The following is an 18,761-nucleotide window of genomic DNA, read 5'->3' on the forward strand; positions in this document are numbered from 1 at the left end:
TATATATATATTTTTTTTTTAACTAAGCTTCACTGCCAATTTGATTGAGCTTAAAAATCACTGTGGAAACAGACCTGATGGTATATCTCAAAAAAAGGGTAAAGAATTGAAAACACGCTCTAAATGTAGCACCATTCTGTGGGGTCTTGAAGTGAATAAAAAGAAGAAAGTCAACAAAGCCTTGATCTCTGTGCTTCCTTACTGCAAATGCAATCTGACCAGGTACCTCATGCTCCTAGGGCCATGGCTTCCCCTTCATAATGCACTGTCTCCTTCTTTAGACTGGTTTGTCAAGAATTTTATCACAGCAACAAAAAAGTAACTAACACACAAGATGCAGAGTTAAGCACTATGGAAAGACAGTCAGCCACAGCCTACATTCTCTCAAGAGGCACAGAGCCTGAGAAGTCACTGAAAGATCATCTGGTCAGCCCAGTTTGAGAAAATCCATCCTTTTCCATATAACTAACCTTCTTGGCAAACAAAAGGCTTTTACTTTATTTCATGCAATTTTATTTTACTAAAATGTGGGTTTTCTGTTATACCAGTTTATCTTAAATACACAGATGTGTATTTTATGTATTTCCTTTCTCTTTTCTTCTTTAAAATTGTTTACCATTTTCTTTTTCCCTTATTCTTCAGACAGATCTTTCTCTTCTCACCTTCTTTCTCATCCCCACTTGTTATTTTTTACTACTTTTTAAAATCTTTCATCTTTATTACTATTTAGTTCACTGTTTATTTTTCCCTTTCTTTGCTATTCTTATTGGTGTCATAAAGGTTCTTGTTTTAAATTGGTTATTATTCTATTTCCATATCTTGTATGTTTTTATGATGTGGTTATCACTGTTTGTTGTCTTCTAAAGAATGCTAGGGATGAGACCCAAATGTCTTGTATTAGGTAGGTAAACTACCACAGAATCCCACTCTGTGTCCAACTGAGAAAACTCATCTACATCCAGGTAAGTTATACCTTGTGTAAACCTTATTATATACTTTCATATACATACACACACACACACACGGGGAGGGAGGGGGAGAGAGAGGGAGAGAAATTTAACTTAGATCCTCTTCAAGAACAGTAAGTTCTCTTAACTACAGAGCCATCTCATCAGCACCCCATCTTTTTGCATTTACTCTGGGTTCTTGTTTCTGTAAGACCCTGAGCATGCATGTAGTTGATATGTCTTGGTGCGTGTTGTTGTGGTTGCTGTTGAGTTGGTATTTTAATAGCAATAGTCTCTTCTTTGAACTCTCTCTACTGTATTTCATACCTTTTGGGTTGTTGTGTTTAGTTCTATGATTTTTTTCTAAGTTTTTTCAAAAACTGTATCTTGATCAGAACATTAAATAACTACATATAACATTAAAAATATTACCTTTTATTTTTCTTTTACTGCTTGTATCATGAAGGAATAATAACTTACACTTAGGAAAATTTAAAAGTGAGCGCTGCACTGGAGATAATTTTCCAGCAAAGTATACGAAGACTAAACTTGTTTATTTCTAGGAGCGAGAAATGGCTCTGCAATAAAGAACACTTTTAGGTAGCTATTGTAGAAGATCTGTGGGTTTCATTCCCACATAGTGGCTCACAATTATCTATTACTCCAATTTCAAGGGATTTAATGCCTTATTCCAACTTTTAAGGATACCAGGGACATAGGCAGGCAAGTCATTTAGATACATAAGCTATTTAAAAAATCTAATTTAAAAAAATTTTAACTTGTATGTTTATGGAGTCCTGTTAGGTTACATTTACAAAGCCCCATAATAACAATCCAGCTGGATCAGAGTGTGACTTCCACATGACCACAACACAACAGTTCCTCTCCTTCATATCATCTAAAGTGACCTCTAGTCATGCCAAGTGGATAGACACCGCTAATAAAGTGATTTCCCATAACATCAATTTCTTCTTATATTTTGGTTAGTTTTTTCCTTAGTTTTTGTTTGCTTGCTTCTGTATGTGTATTTGTGTATATGACATATGTGTTCATGTGTGTGTGCAAATTTCATGCAGATCCACTGGTATAAGTGGTTGTATGTACTGTGTGTGCATGCATGTGAAAGTCAGCGTTGACATGAGTGCTTTTTTCAATCACTCACCATCATTTCATTTTCATTTTATGTTATGGATATATGCTTGTGAATGTGGGTACCCACAGAGGCCAGAAGTGTTGGCTCTCCCTAAAGCTAGAGTTGCAGGTGGTCGTGAACCTCCATATGTGGATGCTAGGAATAGAACTTGAGTTCTCTGAAAGCATAATGCATGTTCTTAACCTCTGAGCTGTATCTCCAGCCCCTTATATTTTTTAGACAGAGACTCTCACTGAATGTGAAACTCAGATATTCAGCTAAATTGGCTTGTGTGTGTCCCCAGGGCTAGGGTTATGGAAGTATGTGGCACTGGGGATCCAAGCTCAGATTCCCCTGTATGGGCAGTAGGTACTTTCACATCTGAGCTATCTTCCCAGTAACCTAACTTTTTGCTAATGCTTTGACTCTGTATAATTTCTAACTTAATTTTGCTGCAGAATTTTGAAGACTATATTTTCAGAATGCAAAAACGTCATATTAAGATACATATCTAAGAGGATAGTAGTGGAATCGGACTTCACTGGAGCATATATTTCGTCTTACTACAGATAAAGATATCTAGTCAATCTGACAGAGACACAGCGATGAACCAATAATAATTCACTCAAATGCAGATAAATACAAGTAGAAAATAAAAATGATCATGACGGCTGGGCATGGTGGCACACGCCTTTAATCCCAGCACTCGGAAGGCAGAGGCAGGCGGATTTCTGAGTCCAAGACCAGTCTAGTCTACAAAGTGAGTTCCAGGACAGCCAGAGATATACAGAAAAACCCTGTCTTGAAAAAAAAAATGATCATGACATAATATGTAAAATTAATATTCTGATGGCCAAAATCATCTGTTACTATATTAGAGCCACCTTTTGTTGAATATAAATTAGGAAATATTTTAACAGTATTTAATATGTTTAATAATGGCTTCACAAGGATTGCTAAAAATCTATTAGGACAATCATAACTGTAATTGATCACTATTTATGTGTTTTATAGGCTCACACTTACCTTCACATTTTTCAAGAATCTGAACTGTTTCTCCTATTTCTAAGACCAGGCCTTGAGGGACAGATCCTCGAAAGCTGCATATCACTAGAAAAGCAAGAATAAACATATCAGTTAGTAATTTTTCAAATACTTAACAGTGAGAATCACTGAATTAAGCGCTGAATTTTCTATATAAACTCTCCATTATTTAATTGTTCTTATTTAATATGTAAACCTCTTTAATATAGTCAATATATTGTGAAAGGTAATATCATTAAGTGAGTCAGAAAGTTACATACATTGTGGCACAATTATTACCCCTAAGTGGTGTGCATGTGCTCCTATATAAAAATATTTCATGTATGAAAACTCTTCCTGTTCCTCAGCATGACCTAGCTTCACATACCCTATCTGAGCAAACATGTGTTAGTAATCCTGGTTAACAGACTGGCCAAGCAACAGACCAAGTTCAGGCCCAGGATCAGAACAGCATCTATGGATTCAACTCAAGATCTACTATGACAGGTTAGCTACTGTACACTATTGTAGACTACAAACTGGCCCGACTTCTATACCAACCCTAATGACCTTTTTTTATGTTAGGCCAGCCTCCAAACACCTAAGGGATCATCCAAGCACTAAGCCAACCTCCAAAGAATATGGCTGAAGACTAGTACCATGCTCCAAGCACACACCTAAGAACTAGGGCACCAGACCTACCCTTGAAAAAGAACCACTACCCACATGCTAATCAAAGCACAAGATCAGGCCATCCATGAATCCAAGAACTCCATCATCAAGGCCATCTGCAGAACCTGCTAAATGATACAACCAAACCCCCTAGACAGAGAGACTTGATAGTGTTTGCCCTGGCACAGCAAATATGTAAAGACTGGAGGAAGAAAAGTTTATTTCTTCAAATACAAGCACCAAAACCAAGAAAAAGACCACAAATAATCAGCAAACCATGAAACTGCCACCAAAGGAATAAGCAAAGCACTACTGCCTGACAAAATAAACAGAAGTGGACATGTGACAGACACTTATAATTTCAGCACTCAGGAGGTGTGATGGGCCAGACATGGATGAAGAAATTCTAAAGAGACTATGTGTTCCTCAATCAGACTACTGAGACAATGAACCTCAAGAAACTAGAATTCTACACTTTGTCTCTGTAACTCCTTCCATGGGTGTTTTGGTCCCCATTCTAAGAAGGATCGTGTATCCACACTGGTCTAGTGCTTACTGACAGCCTGTTATAGCTGTCTCTGGAGAGACTCCACCAGTGCCTGACAAATACAGAGATGGATCCTCTCAGCCTACCATTGGACTGAGCACAGGGTCCCCAATGATGGAGCTAGAGAAAGGACCCAAGGAGCTGAAGGGATTTGCAGCCCCCAGAGCTCTCAGGGACTAAACCACCAACCAAAGAGTACACATGGTGGGACTCATGGCTCCAGCTGCATATGTAGCAGAGGATGGCCTAGTCGGACATCAATGGGAGGAGAGGCCCTTGGTCCTGTGAAGGTTCTATGCCCCAGTGTAAGGGAATGCCAGGGCCAGGAAGTGGGAGTGTGTGGACTGGTGAGCAGGGAGGGGGAGGGGTGTTTTTGGAGGGGAAACCAGGAAAGGGGAAAACATTTGAAATGTAAATAAAGAAAATATTCAATGGAAAGAGAGAGAGAGACAGGCAGGCAATGGTGTAAAAAAAAGAAAAAGGAAAAGAGAAAGAAAAGAGAAAAAGAAGAAGAAACTAGCCTACCCTAGGAATCTCACGCTGGAAAAAGAGAAAGCCTAAAGCCTGGGCCAGGCAAAATTTTCTTCAAGAAAACAGAAGGCAATAATGGGAGGTTCTTATTCTTGTTGCTGGGGAATTTGGAAATGGACTCAGGAGACTCAAGGACCATGTTGGAGTTTGAAAACTGGAAATAAGCTGCTAGGTGTATGATTCTTGGTTTGGGTCCTATTATTAATAGAAAAGGGAAATGGAGCAGACAGGCTAAATAAACATGTTGGCAGTGCTGGGAAAAAAGAGAAAACCAGTGTGGTTCACAAAGACATTGAATCTACAGTCTCTTTTTGTTGGACTAGTAAATTCAGTATTTACATTTGTAGCCAGCATCGTCTTATATAGATACATTTATTACACCCTGTTACTCTGACAAATGCAGTATGAAGAAAATGCTACTGCAGATTTTGCTCAACTTTTGGTTTTACCTGTGCATATCTACTTCTATCAGCAGTGTATAACAGTTTCAACATCAATTTGAGAGCTTGTTTTGTGCATACTGCATTTTAGTAAACAGAACCCAAATCTTGTAGCACAAGGCATTAAAGCAACAGCCCTCCCTGTCTTTATACCTCAGATTTTCTTCATAGTCCCCTTTGTTCAAAGTTTTACTTTCTTGGTATATGAAACTTACTGGGAAAAAAACCAGTATTATAATAGACTGCTACTTTACATATTTAAAACTGCATTGGTGCATCTTCTCCTTTCTGTTATGATTCTGTGCTTAAGATATTAGACGAGAGCCGGGTGTGGTGGCGCACACCTTTAGTCCCAGCACTTGGGAGGCAGAGGCAGGCGAATTTCTGAGTTTGAGGCCAGCCTGGTCTACAGAGTGAGTTCCAGGACAGCCAGGGCTGCACAGAGAAATCCTGTCTCAAAAAAAACCAAAAAACAAAAAAAAGATATTAGATGAGCTATATATAAACGATTTCTAAAAAGGAACTAATATTTGTAATGACAAAAGCAGTTCTAGACTTATTTATCTTCATTAACCTTTGTCCTTTACTTTGATTTTTAAAACTGTATTTTATCTTAAATTCATCTGTTATCCATTTAAACAGAACTATTGATACTGCTAAGAATCAACTGCAGCCCACCTTTTCTTTCTTTTTGCCTAGTCTTTTTAAAAGAAATGTCCTAACTAGAATACACTGTCTAGTTCAACTTTGCATATCTGGGTATGAAGTATCCTAGGAAAAGAAAAGCAGAAACTTTCACAAAAATCCAAATTCTGTAAATCTGTCTCTTTGGTTTACACATCTTCTTTTCAATCATTCTTTCATAAGACTTGACATTTTCCTGTTAATTGGTTTGGAAATGTTGTATTGAATTCTCATCTCAATTAGAGATTCTCATCTCAATAAGAGATTTCAGTAGAAATTACAAGTTAACTATTCAACCAGTTTTGCAAGTTTTCACTTTGCTAAACTACTTAAAAAACATCATTCAACTACAAACTTCATCTGGTTATGGTTACAGGAAAAAAAAACAATAGCTTTTTTAAATGTAAGTAACAGATGCCCAAAATAAATTCAAATTTTTGGGCTTTCTTTTTTAGTTATCCATTTAACCATGTTATCAACAGCTCAGAAATCATGAGGATGCTGAGAAAGTTGACTGTTCAGTTTCTTGGCTCTGAAAATATGGATGGTTGTTATTTTTAAAATTGTCTGTTAGAACCTGAGAAAAACATAAGGCAGTCTGTGCCCCTAAATAGTTACATACCATCTTATGACATTTTAAAACTTAAGTACAAATACTGTTCTGCTCTAATGACAGTTTAACTTAAAATAAAGATTTTGGCCAGGTGGTAGTGGTGCATGCCATTAATCCTAGCACTAGGGAGGCAGAGGCAGGTGGATCTTCGAGTTGACATTCCAGGACAATCAGCTCTATACAGAGAAATCTTTAGGGGTTGGGGGAGGACAAGGTTTGATTTTGTTTTTTAACATTTCAGACTTGGGCAGAAAATTACCTTAGTAAAGCTGAAATTCATTTAAGAATGTTTGTGTTAAAGTCTTTTAAATAACTGCTTTGTTAGCATCTATCTTTAAATGATACCCTATGTATCTATATGACTTTCAAAAGCATATTGACTATGTATCTGAACTTTATATCCTATAAAATGTTTACAAACTAAAGTTAATGCACTCAAAACACCAGTAACAGCTGTTGTTCACCCAGGGCTTTTCAACAATCAAGTATGGCTGACAGTAACAGCAGCTGCAACCAGAGCCAGCCTCAGCAATGGGCACTACAGGCCAGAGCAAGGCCCTGCTTTCCCTTGGCCTCCAGTCAGGCTAAATAGCTTAAGATTATGCCCTGGGAACACAGACATGCAAGGCAGCCCCATGCCAGTATCCTGGATAAGAAGGAAGAACAACTCATGGAGATAGTAAATTGTGGAAAGCTAATGAGGAAATGCCTCCCATCCATGCAGCTGTACTAACTGATACAAACAATGGGATCTTTTCATGCTGCACTGGACTTGCTACTACCCAAGTGGAAAGTGCTTAAAATGGATAATGATGAGCCTTAGGAAATCCTACCTACTTTCTATAAAAAGTTTCATTACGGCTGGAGAAATAGCTCCATAGTCAATAACACCACCAGTTGCTCTTCTAAAAGGCCCAGGTATGAGCCCCAGCATCTATACTGTGGCTCACAACCATCTGTAATTCCATTTCTGGGGATCCAACCCTCTCTTTTAATCCTCAAGGGCATTGCATGCATGTGATGCATGGAGATATATACAGGCAAATTCATACACATGAAATAATTTTTTAACTTTTTAAAAGTTTCATTATATGTGGTATAATTTTGACCTCTTAATAGCTTACAGACTTAAAAAAGCATCAGGAAAAAAATCTATCATCTGATCATGCTTTGAAACATTTTTCTGAGTATGTGAGTGTGTGTATGTATATATGCACATACATGTGCTTTTCCCTAACAAAAAATAATAAAATGTTATTGTACATTTGGCATACACTTGTATACAACTTGTCTGTAATAACTAACACTGTTCTATAAATTTTTATAAGACCAATTTTTTAAAAGTCTTTGTAATTCTCCTATGTATAAGAACAAATGCTTGAACCACTGAGCAGATGTAAGCCATTCCAGTCAAAACAGTTGAGATGGAATCCCAAAGACCCACCCCGTTGATACCACTTCCTACTCCACCGCCCACCCCCACCACAACCCCAAGGCCATGCCCCACTTGTACACAGGCAGATATCCTCTACTCAAATACAGAATATTTCAGTCAGAACAGGTGCAGGCCACACCAGTCAGAAGAACAGAGACCTCCTGCTGAACCAAAGACCACACCAACTCCCAGAAGTCCAGCCCCCAACTCCAATGGAGACTCCCTGCTGAACCAGAGGTCACATATCCCACCAGAAATACAGACCACAAAAACCAAAAAAACTCAGATGAAACAGAAACCAAGAAACAAAACACCCATCCAACAAAAACAAATTCAGAAATAAGCACCAAGACCTATATTCATCCCAAACACAGATGCCTAGACACCAGGGTAAGACCACAGTCAACAACAGGCAGGGCAATATAGTAACACCAGAGCCCAGCTTGCATCCTACAGAAACTCCTGGATATTCCAACACAGCTGAAACACAAAAAGACGACCTCAGAGTCGATTTTATGAAGATGATAGAGATCTTTAAAGATGAATAAATTCCTTAATGAAAGCAAAGAAAACACAAATAGGCGAAAAAATAAAATAAAATTATTCAAGACCAGGAAAAAGGAAATAGAAGTAATTTAAAACACACACATACACACAAACTTGAGGGAATCATGGAGATGGAAAATCTAGGTAAGCAAACAAAATACAGACACAAGTATCACCAACAGAATACTAAATATGGAAGAGAAATCTCAGGTGTAAAAGATACAACATAAGAAATTGATACTTTGGTTTAAAAAAAAATGTTAAACATAAAAAGTTCCTGACACAAAAGATCTATGAAATCTGGGACATTGTGAAAAGACCAAACCTAAAAGTAATAGAAATAGAAGATCTCAGCTCAAAAGCCCAGAAAATATTTTCAACAAAATCATAAATTTTCCTGACCTAAAGGAGATGCCTAAAAGTACAAAAATCTTACAGAACACCAATTAAAAGAAAAGAGCAAGCAATGTAATTTGTGGGGGAATCACCATCCCTGACTTCAAGCTATACTACAGAGCAATAGTGATAAAAACTGCATGGTACTGGTACAGAGACAGACAGGGTGATCAATAGAATAGAACTGAAGGCCCAGAAATGAAACTACAAACTTGTGGACACTTGATCTTAGACAAAAAGCCAAAACCATCTAGTGCAAAAAAGCAAGCATCTTCAACAAATGGTACTGGTCTAACTGGCATTCGGTATGCTTAAAAAAAAAAAAAAAAAGAAAGAAAAAGAAAAGAAAATAGAACCATATTTGTCACCTTACACAAAGCTCAAGCCTAACTGGATCAAGGACCTCAACAAAAAACGAGATACACTGAATCTATTAGAAGAAAAAGTGGGAAGCAGCCTGGAACTCATTGGCAAAAGGGTGGGAAGGAGTTCCTAAACAGAACTCCAATGGCTCATGCTCTAAGATCAAGAACTGATAAATGAGACCTCATGAAACTGAAAAGCTTCTGTAAGGCAAAGGACATAGTCAATAAGACAAATCGGCAACCTACAGATTGGGAAAAAAAAAAATCTTCACTAACCCCACATCTGATAGAGGGCTAATATCCAAAGTATATAAAGAACTCAAGAAGTTAATCACCAAAAAAAAATAAAAATTAAAATTAAAAATGAGGTATAGAACTAAATAGAGATTTCACAACAGGAATTACGAATGGCCAAGAAGCACTTAAATGTTCAAAGTCCAAAGAGAAATGCAAATCAAAAGATCCTGAGATTCCACCTTACACCAATCAGAATGACTAAGATCAAAAACTCAGGTGACAGCACATACTCCGGAGGATGTGGAGAAAGAGGAATACTCCTCCATTGCTGGTGGGATTGCAAACTGACACAACCACTCTGGAAATCAGTCTGGAAGTTCCTCAAAAAATTAGAAATATATCTACCTGAAGACCCAGCTATACCACTCTTGGGACATACACATAAAAGTTGCCCCACCATGCCACAGGGGAACGTGTTCTACTATGTTCATAGTGGCCTTATCTGTGATGGTCAGAAGCTGGAAACAACCCAATGACCCACGACAGAAGAATGGATACAGAAAATGTGGTTCATTTACACAAAGGAATACTATTCAGGTATTAAAAACAAGGACAACATGAATTTTGCAAGCAAATGGATATAACTAGAAAATATTATCCTAAGTGAGGTAAATCAGACCCCAAAGAACATATGTGGTATGTATTCACTAATAAGTAGATATTAGCCAAAAAATACAGAATTCTCATACAATCCACAGCACTCAAGAAGGTTAACAAGAAGGAAGGCCCAAGTGAGGATGCTTCAATCCCAATTAGAAGGAGGAACAACGTAATCATGGGAAGCAGAGGAAGGGAGGATCCTGGGTGGAAAAGGGGGGAAAGAGGGAGCAAGATCAGGTATAGGGGAGACAGGAAAGAAGCCCAGAGGGCCAACGGAAATATTCAGCTGCCTGGGGGCGGGGGGCAAGATGAACCTCTAGAAAGTCCCAGAGACCTGGGATGTGAGAGGTTTTCAGTACTCAATGGGAATGACCTAGCCAAAATGTCCAACAGTGTGGAGATGGAACCTGAAGGGACCACCTCCAGTAGATAGGGCCCACAGTAGAGGGATGGGGTCACCAAACTTCCTTCAAATTTTTTGACTCAGAATTGCTCCTGTCTAAAAGAAATGCAGGGACAAAAATGGAGCAGAGATTGAAGGAAAGGCCATCCAGGGACTGGCCCAACTTGGGATCCATCCCATTCACAGGCAGCAAACCCTGACACTATTACTGATGCCATGATGTATTTGCAGACAGGAGCTAATAAGCATAGTTGTCCTCTGAGAGGCTCTACCAACAGCTGAGACAGATGCAGAAACTTACAGCCAACCATTGCCTGAGGTCAGGGAACCCTATGGAAGAGTTAGGGGAAGGATTGGAGGAGCTTAAAGGGATGGCAACCCCATAGGAAGAACAACAGTATCAACTAACTCAGGCCCCTGGGAGCTCCCATAGACTAAGCCATCAACCAAAGAGCATACATCTGCTAGTCCCAGGCCCCCAGCATATATGTAGCAGAGGACTCCCTTGTCTGGCTTTAGTGGGTGAGGATGCAGCTAATTCTGTAGACATTTGATGCCCCAGGGAAGGGGGACGAAGGGGGTGAAGTGGGAGTGATTGGGTGGGTGTGGAGAACACCCTCTCAGAGGCAAAAAAGAGGGGGAATGGGGTGAATAACTCTTGGAGGGGAAACCAGGAAGGAGAGCAACATTTAGAATATAAATAAATAAAACATTTTTAAAAAAAGAGAAGGAACACTGCTAAATTCATTTTATGAAGCCACAATCACCCTGACACTCAAACCACACAAAGATTGAACAAAGACAGAGAATTACTGACCAATTAATTTCCCTCATGAACATTGGTATCAAAATACTCAATAAAATACTTGTGAGCTGAATCTAAGAACATATCAGAAATATCATCTACTATAATCAAGTAGGAATCATCTTGGAGATGTAGGGATAGTTCAACAAACAAAAATATGTAAACCTCCATATAAACAAACTGAAAGAAAAAATATATGTTCCCCTCATAAGATGCCACAAAGTCCTTTAACAAATTCAACAGCACTTGAGGACAAAATTCTTGGATATAACAGGGATACAAAGAACATACCTAAACACAATAAAGGCAATTTAGAGCACACTTACAGCCAACATCAAATTAGATGAAGAGACACTCTAAGCAATTTCACTAAACTCAAAAAAAAAAAAAAAAAAGACAAAGATGTCTACTTTCTTCATATTTCTTCAATATAGTACTTCAAATTATAGCAGAGCAATTAAAGGAGATCAAGGGGATACAAATTGAAAAGGAAGAAGTCAAAGTATTGCAATTCACAGATGATATAATATTAATTCATAAGCAACCCCAAAAATTCTACCAGGGAACGCCTATACCTGAGAAACACCTCCAGCGACATGACTAGATACAAAATTAACTAGAGAAAAAAGCAGTAGGCCTCCTGTACAAAAATTACAAACAAACTGAGAAAGAGTCAGGGAAACAACACCCTTCACAATAGCCACAAATAATATAAACTCTAAGGGGTAACTCTAAGCAAGCAAGTGAAAGCCCTGTATGACAATAACTTCAAGACTTTTATGAGAGAAATTGAAGAAGATATCTGAAGATGGAAAGATCTCCCATGCTCGTGGACTGGTACTATTAAAGTAGTAAAAATGGCCATCTTATCAAAAGCAATCTACACATTCAACTCAATCTTCATCAAAATTCACAGGCACTTAGCACAGGTAGTAAGATCAACAGTTAATAAATGAGACTTCATGAAATTGAAAAGCTTCTCTCTGTGAGGCAAAGGGCATGTCAGTTGGACAAAACAGCAGCCTACAGAATGAGAAAAGATTTTTCTAAGTAAAAAGGTGAGGTATAAGAAGAAACCCCCCACTTCTGACACATGACCTCTGATTTCCTTTCTTCACAGCCTCTGCCTTGATGTCTGCCTCTGTTGTTGGGACCTAAATTTTCCTCAAAACCCCTGCCATGTTGTTACCTACCTATTTGTCTATGGCATAGTAACTCTACTAATAAATTTCTTACACCCAACAATCAGTCTCAGTGCCCCCTTGAACACATATCAGAGTTCATCACTGCACAATGATGTTAATTGTTACTGGTTGTTTTGCATATATATTACATACTGTTTCTATGATACAAAACAAGAAAACACTTTACAGAGATGGGAACTTCTGAAATAGAATTGTTAATGACACTAGCCTTCCTAGGATTTATGTTTGTGTATTCCTAATTGTATCATGACTCTTCACTTCAACAAAGGCAATCAGACAGGCCCTAAGACTGGGAACTCCAAGCAGTACCTTTTGATAATTAAGAGATATTGAACATTGGTAAATCTATAAGCAAATACTTCATTTTCAAATCAGGTTTATTTTTGTTGGTTGTTATCACAAAGCTTTATAACTTCTGAACACACTAATTCTGAAAAAGTACTTGATCATCCTGACAGTCATGTTTAATAAAGATTTATTATTAACATTCCACAGAAGTGCAACTTCTGACAAAGAAACTTAACAATATGTTTGCAGTATCCACAAGACAAGCAGACTAGACTTAAGGATTGCCTGACACAGTTGTTTGTTTGCTTTTTTTAAATTGGCTGTAAAGGATTTATTGGCATTGGTTTCTTTTCTTAACATCTGTAATTTATTTCCCCCAATATGAGGTCAAATCGCACCAGAGGAGACAAACCTTGTCATATCAACATGAAAAAAAAAAGATCAAACTATCAAATAGTTCATGCTTTCCGAGACAAGGGAGAGAGTTATCAGAATTGAAATGAAGTCACACTGGGCATAGTGACACTTGCCTTTAATCTCAGCCCTTGGGAAGCCAAGTACCTGAAAGAGATTTACAACTTGCTGCCAGACCACTTTACAGAAGAGAAAATGATGGGTCAGTGGTGGGTGGGACAGCATCTTTACAGGAACTACTCAAATATCCATAAAACACTGGGCCTCTTCTGACACCTACACCTGTGTCAGAACACAAAAGATAGATCACTGGAGTTCTCTGTCTCTCTTCCCAATGTGGCCACATTGAATAATTCCTCTTTTTCTGCTTGTCGCCATTAATCTGGCTACTCTGATTGTTATATTAAAAATAGGAAGCTGTTGGTGCAAACTGTGACTCTAAGTCTGATAACATAGACAGGAAGATTGCTGAGTTCAAGCTAGTTTGGGAAATATAGCGAAATCTTATCAAAAAGAAAAGGACTATGCTTCAAGACCTCCATGCCAAGGTCCAGGTCGGAAACTTCTATCTCCCAGCCTCAAGATCTGGATCACAGGAATTTGTTTCCTTGTAATGGCTATTCCTGGTTGTCAACTTGACTATATCTGGAATGAATCACAATCCATAATTGGAGGGCTCACCTATGATCCAGATCTTGAGGCTGGAAGACACAAGTTTCTGACCTGGATCTTGGCATGGAGTTCTTGAGGTACAGTGGCCATGAAAAGCTTAGGCTCAGACAAGGTAGTATACACCTTTAATCCCAGGAGACTGGGGCAAGAAGCTCTCTAAATTCAAGGTCAGCATGGAACAAAGCAAGTCCCAGATCTGGGTGTGGTGGTACACACCTTTAATCTGGGCCACACTTCTGCTGGAGGCCTACATTAGGACATTGGAAGAAGGAAGATTCACTTCTTTTTTGCCTGCTTGTACTTACTAGCCAGCACATCCGTTGGAACCGACTTCTAAAGAAGACCAGCTGAAACAACTAGCCTCATGGGACTGAGTAACTACTAGATTCTTGGACTTCCCATTCTCAGCTGACCACTGTTGGGTTAACTGGACTACAGACTGTGGAGAAGAATGGATACATCCACCATGCCTGGAATGGTCTGCAAGAACTCAGACCTGGAATTTGACTTGCTGAAACCCTGCTTCTACCTGGAAGAAGATGACATCTACTTTGGTGGTCACAACTCTACACCTCCAGGGGAGGACACCCGGAAGAAGTCTGAATTGTTGCTCACCCCACAATTGTCACCTGGATGTGCCTTGGCAGAGCACAGCCTGGAGCCCGTGAACGCTGGTGAGCCCTGGACAACAGAAACGCTGCTGCCTGAGGTCGACTTATGGAGTAATCCCGCCGAGGAGGAAGTTCTCGGACTGGGAGGACTCCGCAGCTGCACTAGCAACCCAATCATCCTTCAGGACTGCACCCGTGAGAAGCCAGAGAGTGTGGTGAGTGAGAAGCTGCCAAGAGGCTACGGGTCCCTGGCCCTCGGCACAGGCACCTTGGCCCCCAGAGCAGCAGCCGCCACCGCCAGCTGTGCTGTCTGCGCGCTCAGTGAGACAGCAGGTATGGGGTGTGGGAAGACAGCCTGGCTCACAGAGGTCTCCCATCTGGACTCGGATTATGTGGACCCTGCTGTGGTCTTTTTCCCAGAGAATAAGCGGGAGCCTATGCCTGTACCCACCATCCCCACCAGCACCGGCGAAGCGATAAGCCTTGGTGACCACCAAGGGCTCAGCAGTTCCCTAGAGGACTTCCTGAGCAACTCAGGTTCTGTAGAGGAAGGCGGAAAGGAAATCTATGCGGACATGCTGGAGGAGACACAGTTCTCCAAAAGTGTCACCAGGCTCCCCACCGCAGCGCATTCGGAGAACGCAGCGCTGAGTCCCGGATGCACGCAGTCCAGTGAGCTGATCCTCAAGCACTGCGACCTCATTCGAGAGCAACACAACTATGCCGCTCCACCGTTGCCCTACTTGGACAGGGAGGACCCGCGGCCTCAGAAGAAGCCCAGGAGCCACGCTTCGCTAGGGCCCCTCAAACGCGTCCTCTGGCCAAAGGCTCAGAGATTGGGATCCCAGAACAACTCAGACTTGGAGGACATCGAGCACCACCGCAACCACAACAGGACGGAGTGCCAACGCCGCAACCACAACAGAACGGAGCGCCAACGCCGTGACATTATGCGTTCCAGTTTCCTGAACCTTAAGGACCTTGTGCCTGAACTGGCGCACAATAAGAAGGTTGCCAATGTGGTCATCCTGAAAAAAGCCACTGAGTACATCCACACTCTGCAGGCTGATGAGTTCAAGCTCCTGGTGGAAAGGAAGAAACTGTATGAAAGACAACAGCAACTGCTAGAGAAAATCAAACAATCTGCTGTGTGCTAAATGTTTCTAAAATATTCAGTCACATGTTAACTTGAAAAAAAGCTATTGGGCTGGCAAGATGGCTCAGTGGTTAAGAGCACCAACTGCTATTCCGAAGGTCCCAAGTTCAAATCCCAGCAACCACATGGTGGCTCACAACCATCTGTAATGAAATCTGATGCCCTCTTCTGGAGTATCTGAGGACAGCTACAGTGTACTTACATATAATAAATAAATAAATAAATAAATCTTTTTAAAAAAAAAAAAAAAGCTATTGTGTTGACATTAAGAATGCTTTACCGCCGGGCAGTGGTGGTGCACACCTTTAATCTCAGCACTTGGGAAACACAGGACAGCCAGGGCTACACAGAGAAACCCTGTCTCAAAAAAACAATAACAACAACAACAAAAGAATGCTTACCTTCATAATGGTCCCTTGTTAAGTTTGGATCTGAATAGGAGCAAGTCATTGAGTTCTAGAGATACCTTGGAAAGCCCAGACATTGGACGCTGCTAGGTGATTTCTTTCTTTCCTCTAACCTCAGTGAATGCTCCATCCTGGCCATGAATGTTCAGGACAGTTGGGAAACTTTGCAGGGTATTGAAGTTAGGTTTACTACAAGTTTCCAGAGCCACTCCTCCTTTTTACAAGAGTGACTAGATTCCAATAGATGCTACAAAAGGGGTTTGGCATTTGATATCTATAGGGGAACATTTTTATAAATTCCATTGATTGACCCACCAAGAGATCAGTATTATACTGGAAGTTCACTCCTAAGTATACCTCATTGTAATAATATATCAATGTTTGAGGAGCATGTTTTTGTATATAGATATATTTTCAATTTCCGATATGTGCTGTACTAATTCTTACCCTGTGTATTTTTGTATGATACTGATCTGTAACTAAATTTGATACTTATGTTTTCATATGAAAATGAATGGTGAAAAGTTTTAGTACATATTTATCATTTTGAATTAAGAAAATTTTAAAGAAATTATGTATGTGTGTGTATATATATACATACATATATACATATGTTCCTTTTTTCCAAGTCCATATCTTCCTGGTATTATATTTGTTCATATGTGATGTATAGAAATGATTGAACTCAAAGTTGTATGTTTAATTTCTACAAAATATGTGCTCTTTGAAATACCACATGTTTTATGAAATAAAAAAAAAGAAAAAGAAGTCATGTAGTGGCTCTGCACACCTTTAACAGCACTTGGGAGGCAGAGACAGGAGGATCCCTATGTGTTCCTTCTCTCAATATCATATGGGGCTCTTCTTTCTTTATTTCTTCCTTTCTTTTTTGGGAGGGGAGAATTTATTTTGTTTGATTGTTTGTTTGTTTGTTTGTTTGTTTTTTCAGACAGGGTTTCTTTCTGTTCCCTGGCTGTCCGGGAACTCACTCTGTAGACCTGCCTCTGCCTCTGCCTTCTGAGTGCTGGGATTAAAAGCACACATCACAGTCAAGCCTCACAAGTCCTAAAAATTGCCATCCAAGATTAGTATAACCAGCAAAGTTATCACTTAGAACTGATGGAGAAATAAAGTACTCTCACAAACAGCAGTAAGGCAGTTCAAGACTAACAAGTTAGCACTGCAAGATTCTTAAAGGAAAAGCTATGCACAGAGAAGGAAAGCCAGTTTCAATCACAGCATGAAGGAAAGAATAAACTTAATGAGAGATAAAGAGGAAGGAATCTATTATGTCCAACACGGTCAACCAATAAACTCCTAGTACTAATGAGGGGAGAAAGAAAACCAAAAAGCAAGCCAACAAAATTATAAAAATTAGTAAATATCTTTCAATAATAACCCTTAATATAAATGGCCTCAATTTACCAATGAAGATTAGATGGCTACATTAAAAACAAGACCCAACTAACTGGTACCACCAAGAACCATGTATTACTGGTGTGACAGTTTGAATGAGAATGCTCCTCAAAGGCTCATATAAACATTTGAATGTTTGCTCCTCAGTTGGTGGAACTATTTTGGAAGGATTAAAAGTATAGCCTTGTTGTAGAAGTTGGGTCCCTGGGAGTGGACTTTGAGGTTCCAAAGCCCATGATAAACCCAGTATGAGTGAGCAAGGAGTGAGAGAGAGAATGGAGAGGGAGGGGAAGAGAGGGAGATCCTATGTCTTCCTCTCTCTCCGCCTTCTGCCTGCACATCAGGATGTAAAGCTTTCAGCTACTGCTCCACTGCAATGTCTGTCTGCTTCCTGCCATGATGATCATGGATAAACCCTCTAAAATTGTAAGCAAGACACCAATTAAATGCTTTCTTTTATAAGAGTTGTCTTGGTGATAGTGTCTTGGTGATAGTGTTTTTTTGGTTGGTTGGTTTGGTTTGGTTTGGTTTTCGAGACAGGGTTTCTCTGTGTAGCCCTGGCTGGCTGTCCTGGAACTCACTCTGTAGACCAGGCTGGCCTCAAACACAGAAATCCACCGGTAATAGTGTCTCTTAACAGCAATAGAAAAGTAACTAAGACAACTGGTAAAGACACCCACTATGGCTGGGCAGTGGTGGCACATGCCTTTAGGTGGATTTCTGAGTTCGAGGCCAGCCTGGTCTACAGAGTGAGTTCCAGGACAGCCAGGGCTACACAGAGAAACCCTGTCTCGAAGAAAGAAAAAAAAAGGCACCCACTATGTACAAAATACACTTATCAGAAGTCCATAGTATCTTCTTTAAAAATAGTCTTCATTCTAGTCCATAAAGCTGGCCTTTAACTCACAGATATCTGCCTCCTCTATCTTGGGATGCTGGGTTAATCTTACTAAGCATGCTACAATGCCTAGTCTTAAAAGTGTGTGTGTAGATAAGGGACTAATATCCAATATATATATAAAGAACTCAAGAAGGTGGACTCCAGAAAATCAAATAACCCATTAAAAAATGGGGCTCAGAACTGAACAAAGAATTCTCACCTGAGGAATACCGAATGGCTGAGAAGCACCTGAAAAAATGTTCAACATCCTTAATC

The 18,761-nt window shown here is 39.7% G+C and overlaps 2 protein-coding genes across 2 annotated transcripts in view; one reads left to right on the top strand and one right to left on the bottom strand.

The window, feature by feature from the left end:
• Dock3 (dedicator of cytokinesis 3) overlaps positions 1-18,761 on the bottom strand; it is a 285,914-nt gene that overhangs the window by 251,828 nt on the left and 15,325 nt on the right. Inside the window, exon 2 of the mRNA XM_021171370.2 lies at positions 3,106-3,189. Coding sequence (XP_021027029.1) covers positions 3,106-3,189 — 84 coding nt within the window. The remainder of the gene's footprint in view (positions 1-3,105; positions 3,190-18,761) is intronic.
• On the top strand, positions 14,479-15,783 carry LOC110301120 (protein S-Myc-like). Its single transcript, XM_021171371.1, has one exon. The coding sequence runs from the start codon at positions 14,482-14,484 to the stop codon at positions 15,781-15,783; it is 1,302 nt and encodes a 433-aa protein (XP_021027030.1). The 5' UTR covers positions 14,479-14,481.

The sequence above is a fragment of the Mus caroli genome, chromosome 9 (genome assembly GCF_900094665.2).
Source record: "Mus caroli chromosome 9, CAROLI_EIJ_v1.1, whole genome shotgun sequence".
In the NCBI taxonomy this organism is placed as follows: Eukaryota; Metazoa; Chordata; class Mammalia; order Rodentia; family Muridae; genus Mus; species Mus caroli.

Coding starts and splice junctions, on each gene's coding strand:
- LOC110301120 (XM_021171371.1), top strand. CDS start 14,482: ATGCCTGGAATGGTCTGCAAGAACTCAGACCTGGAATTTGACTTGCTG.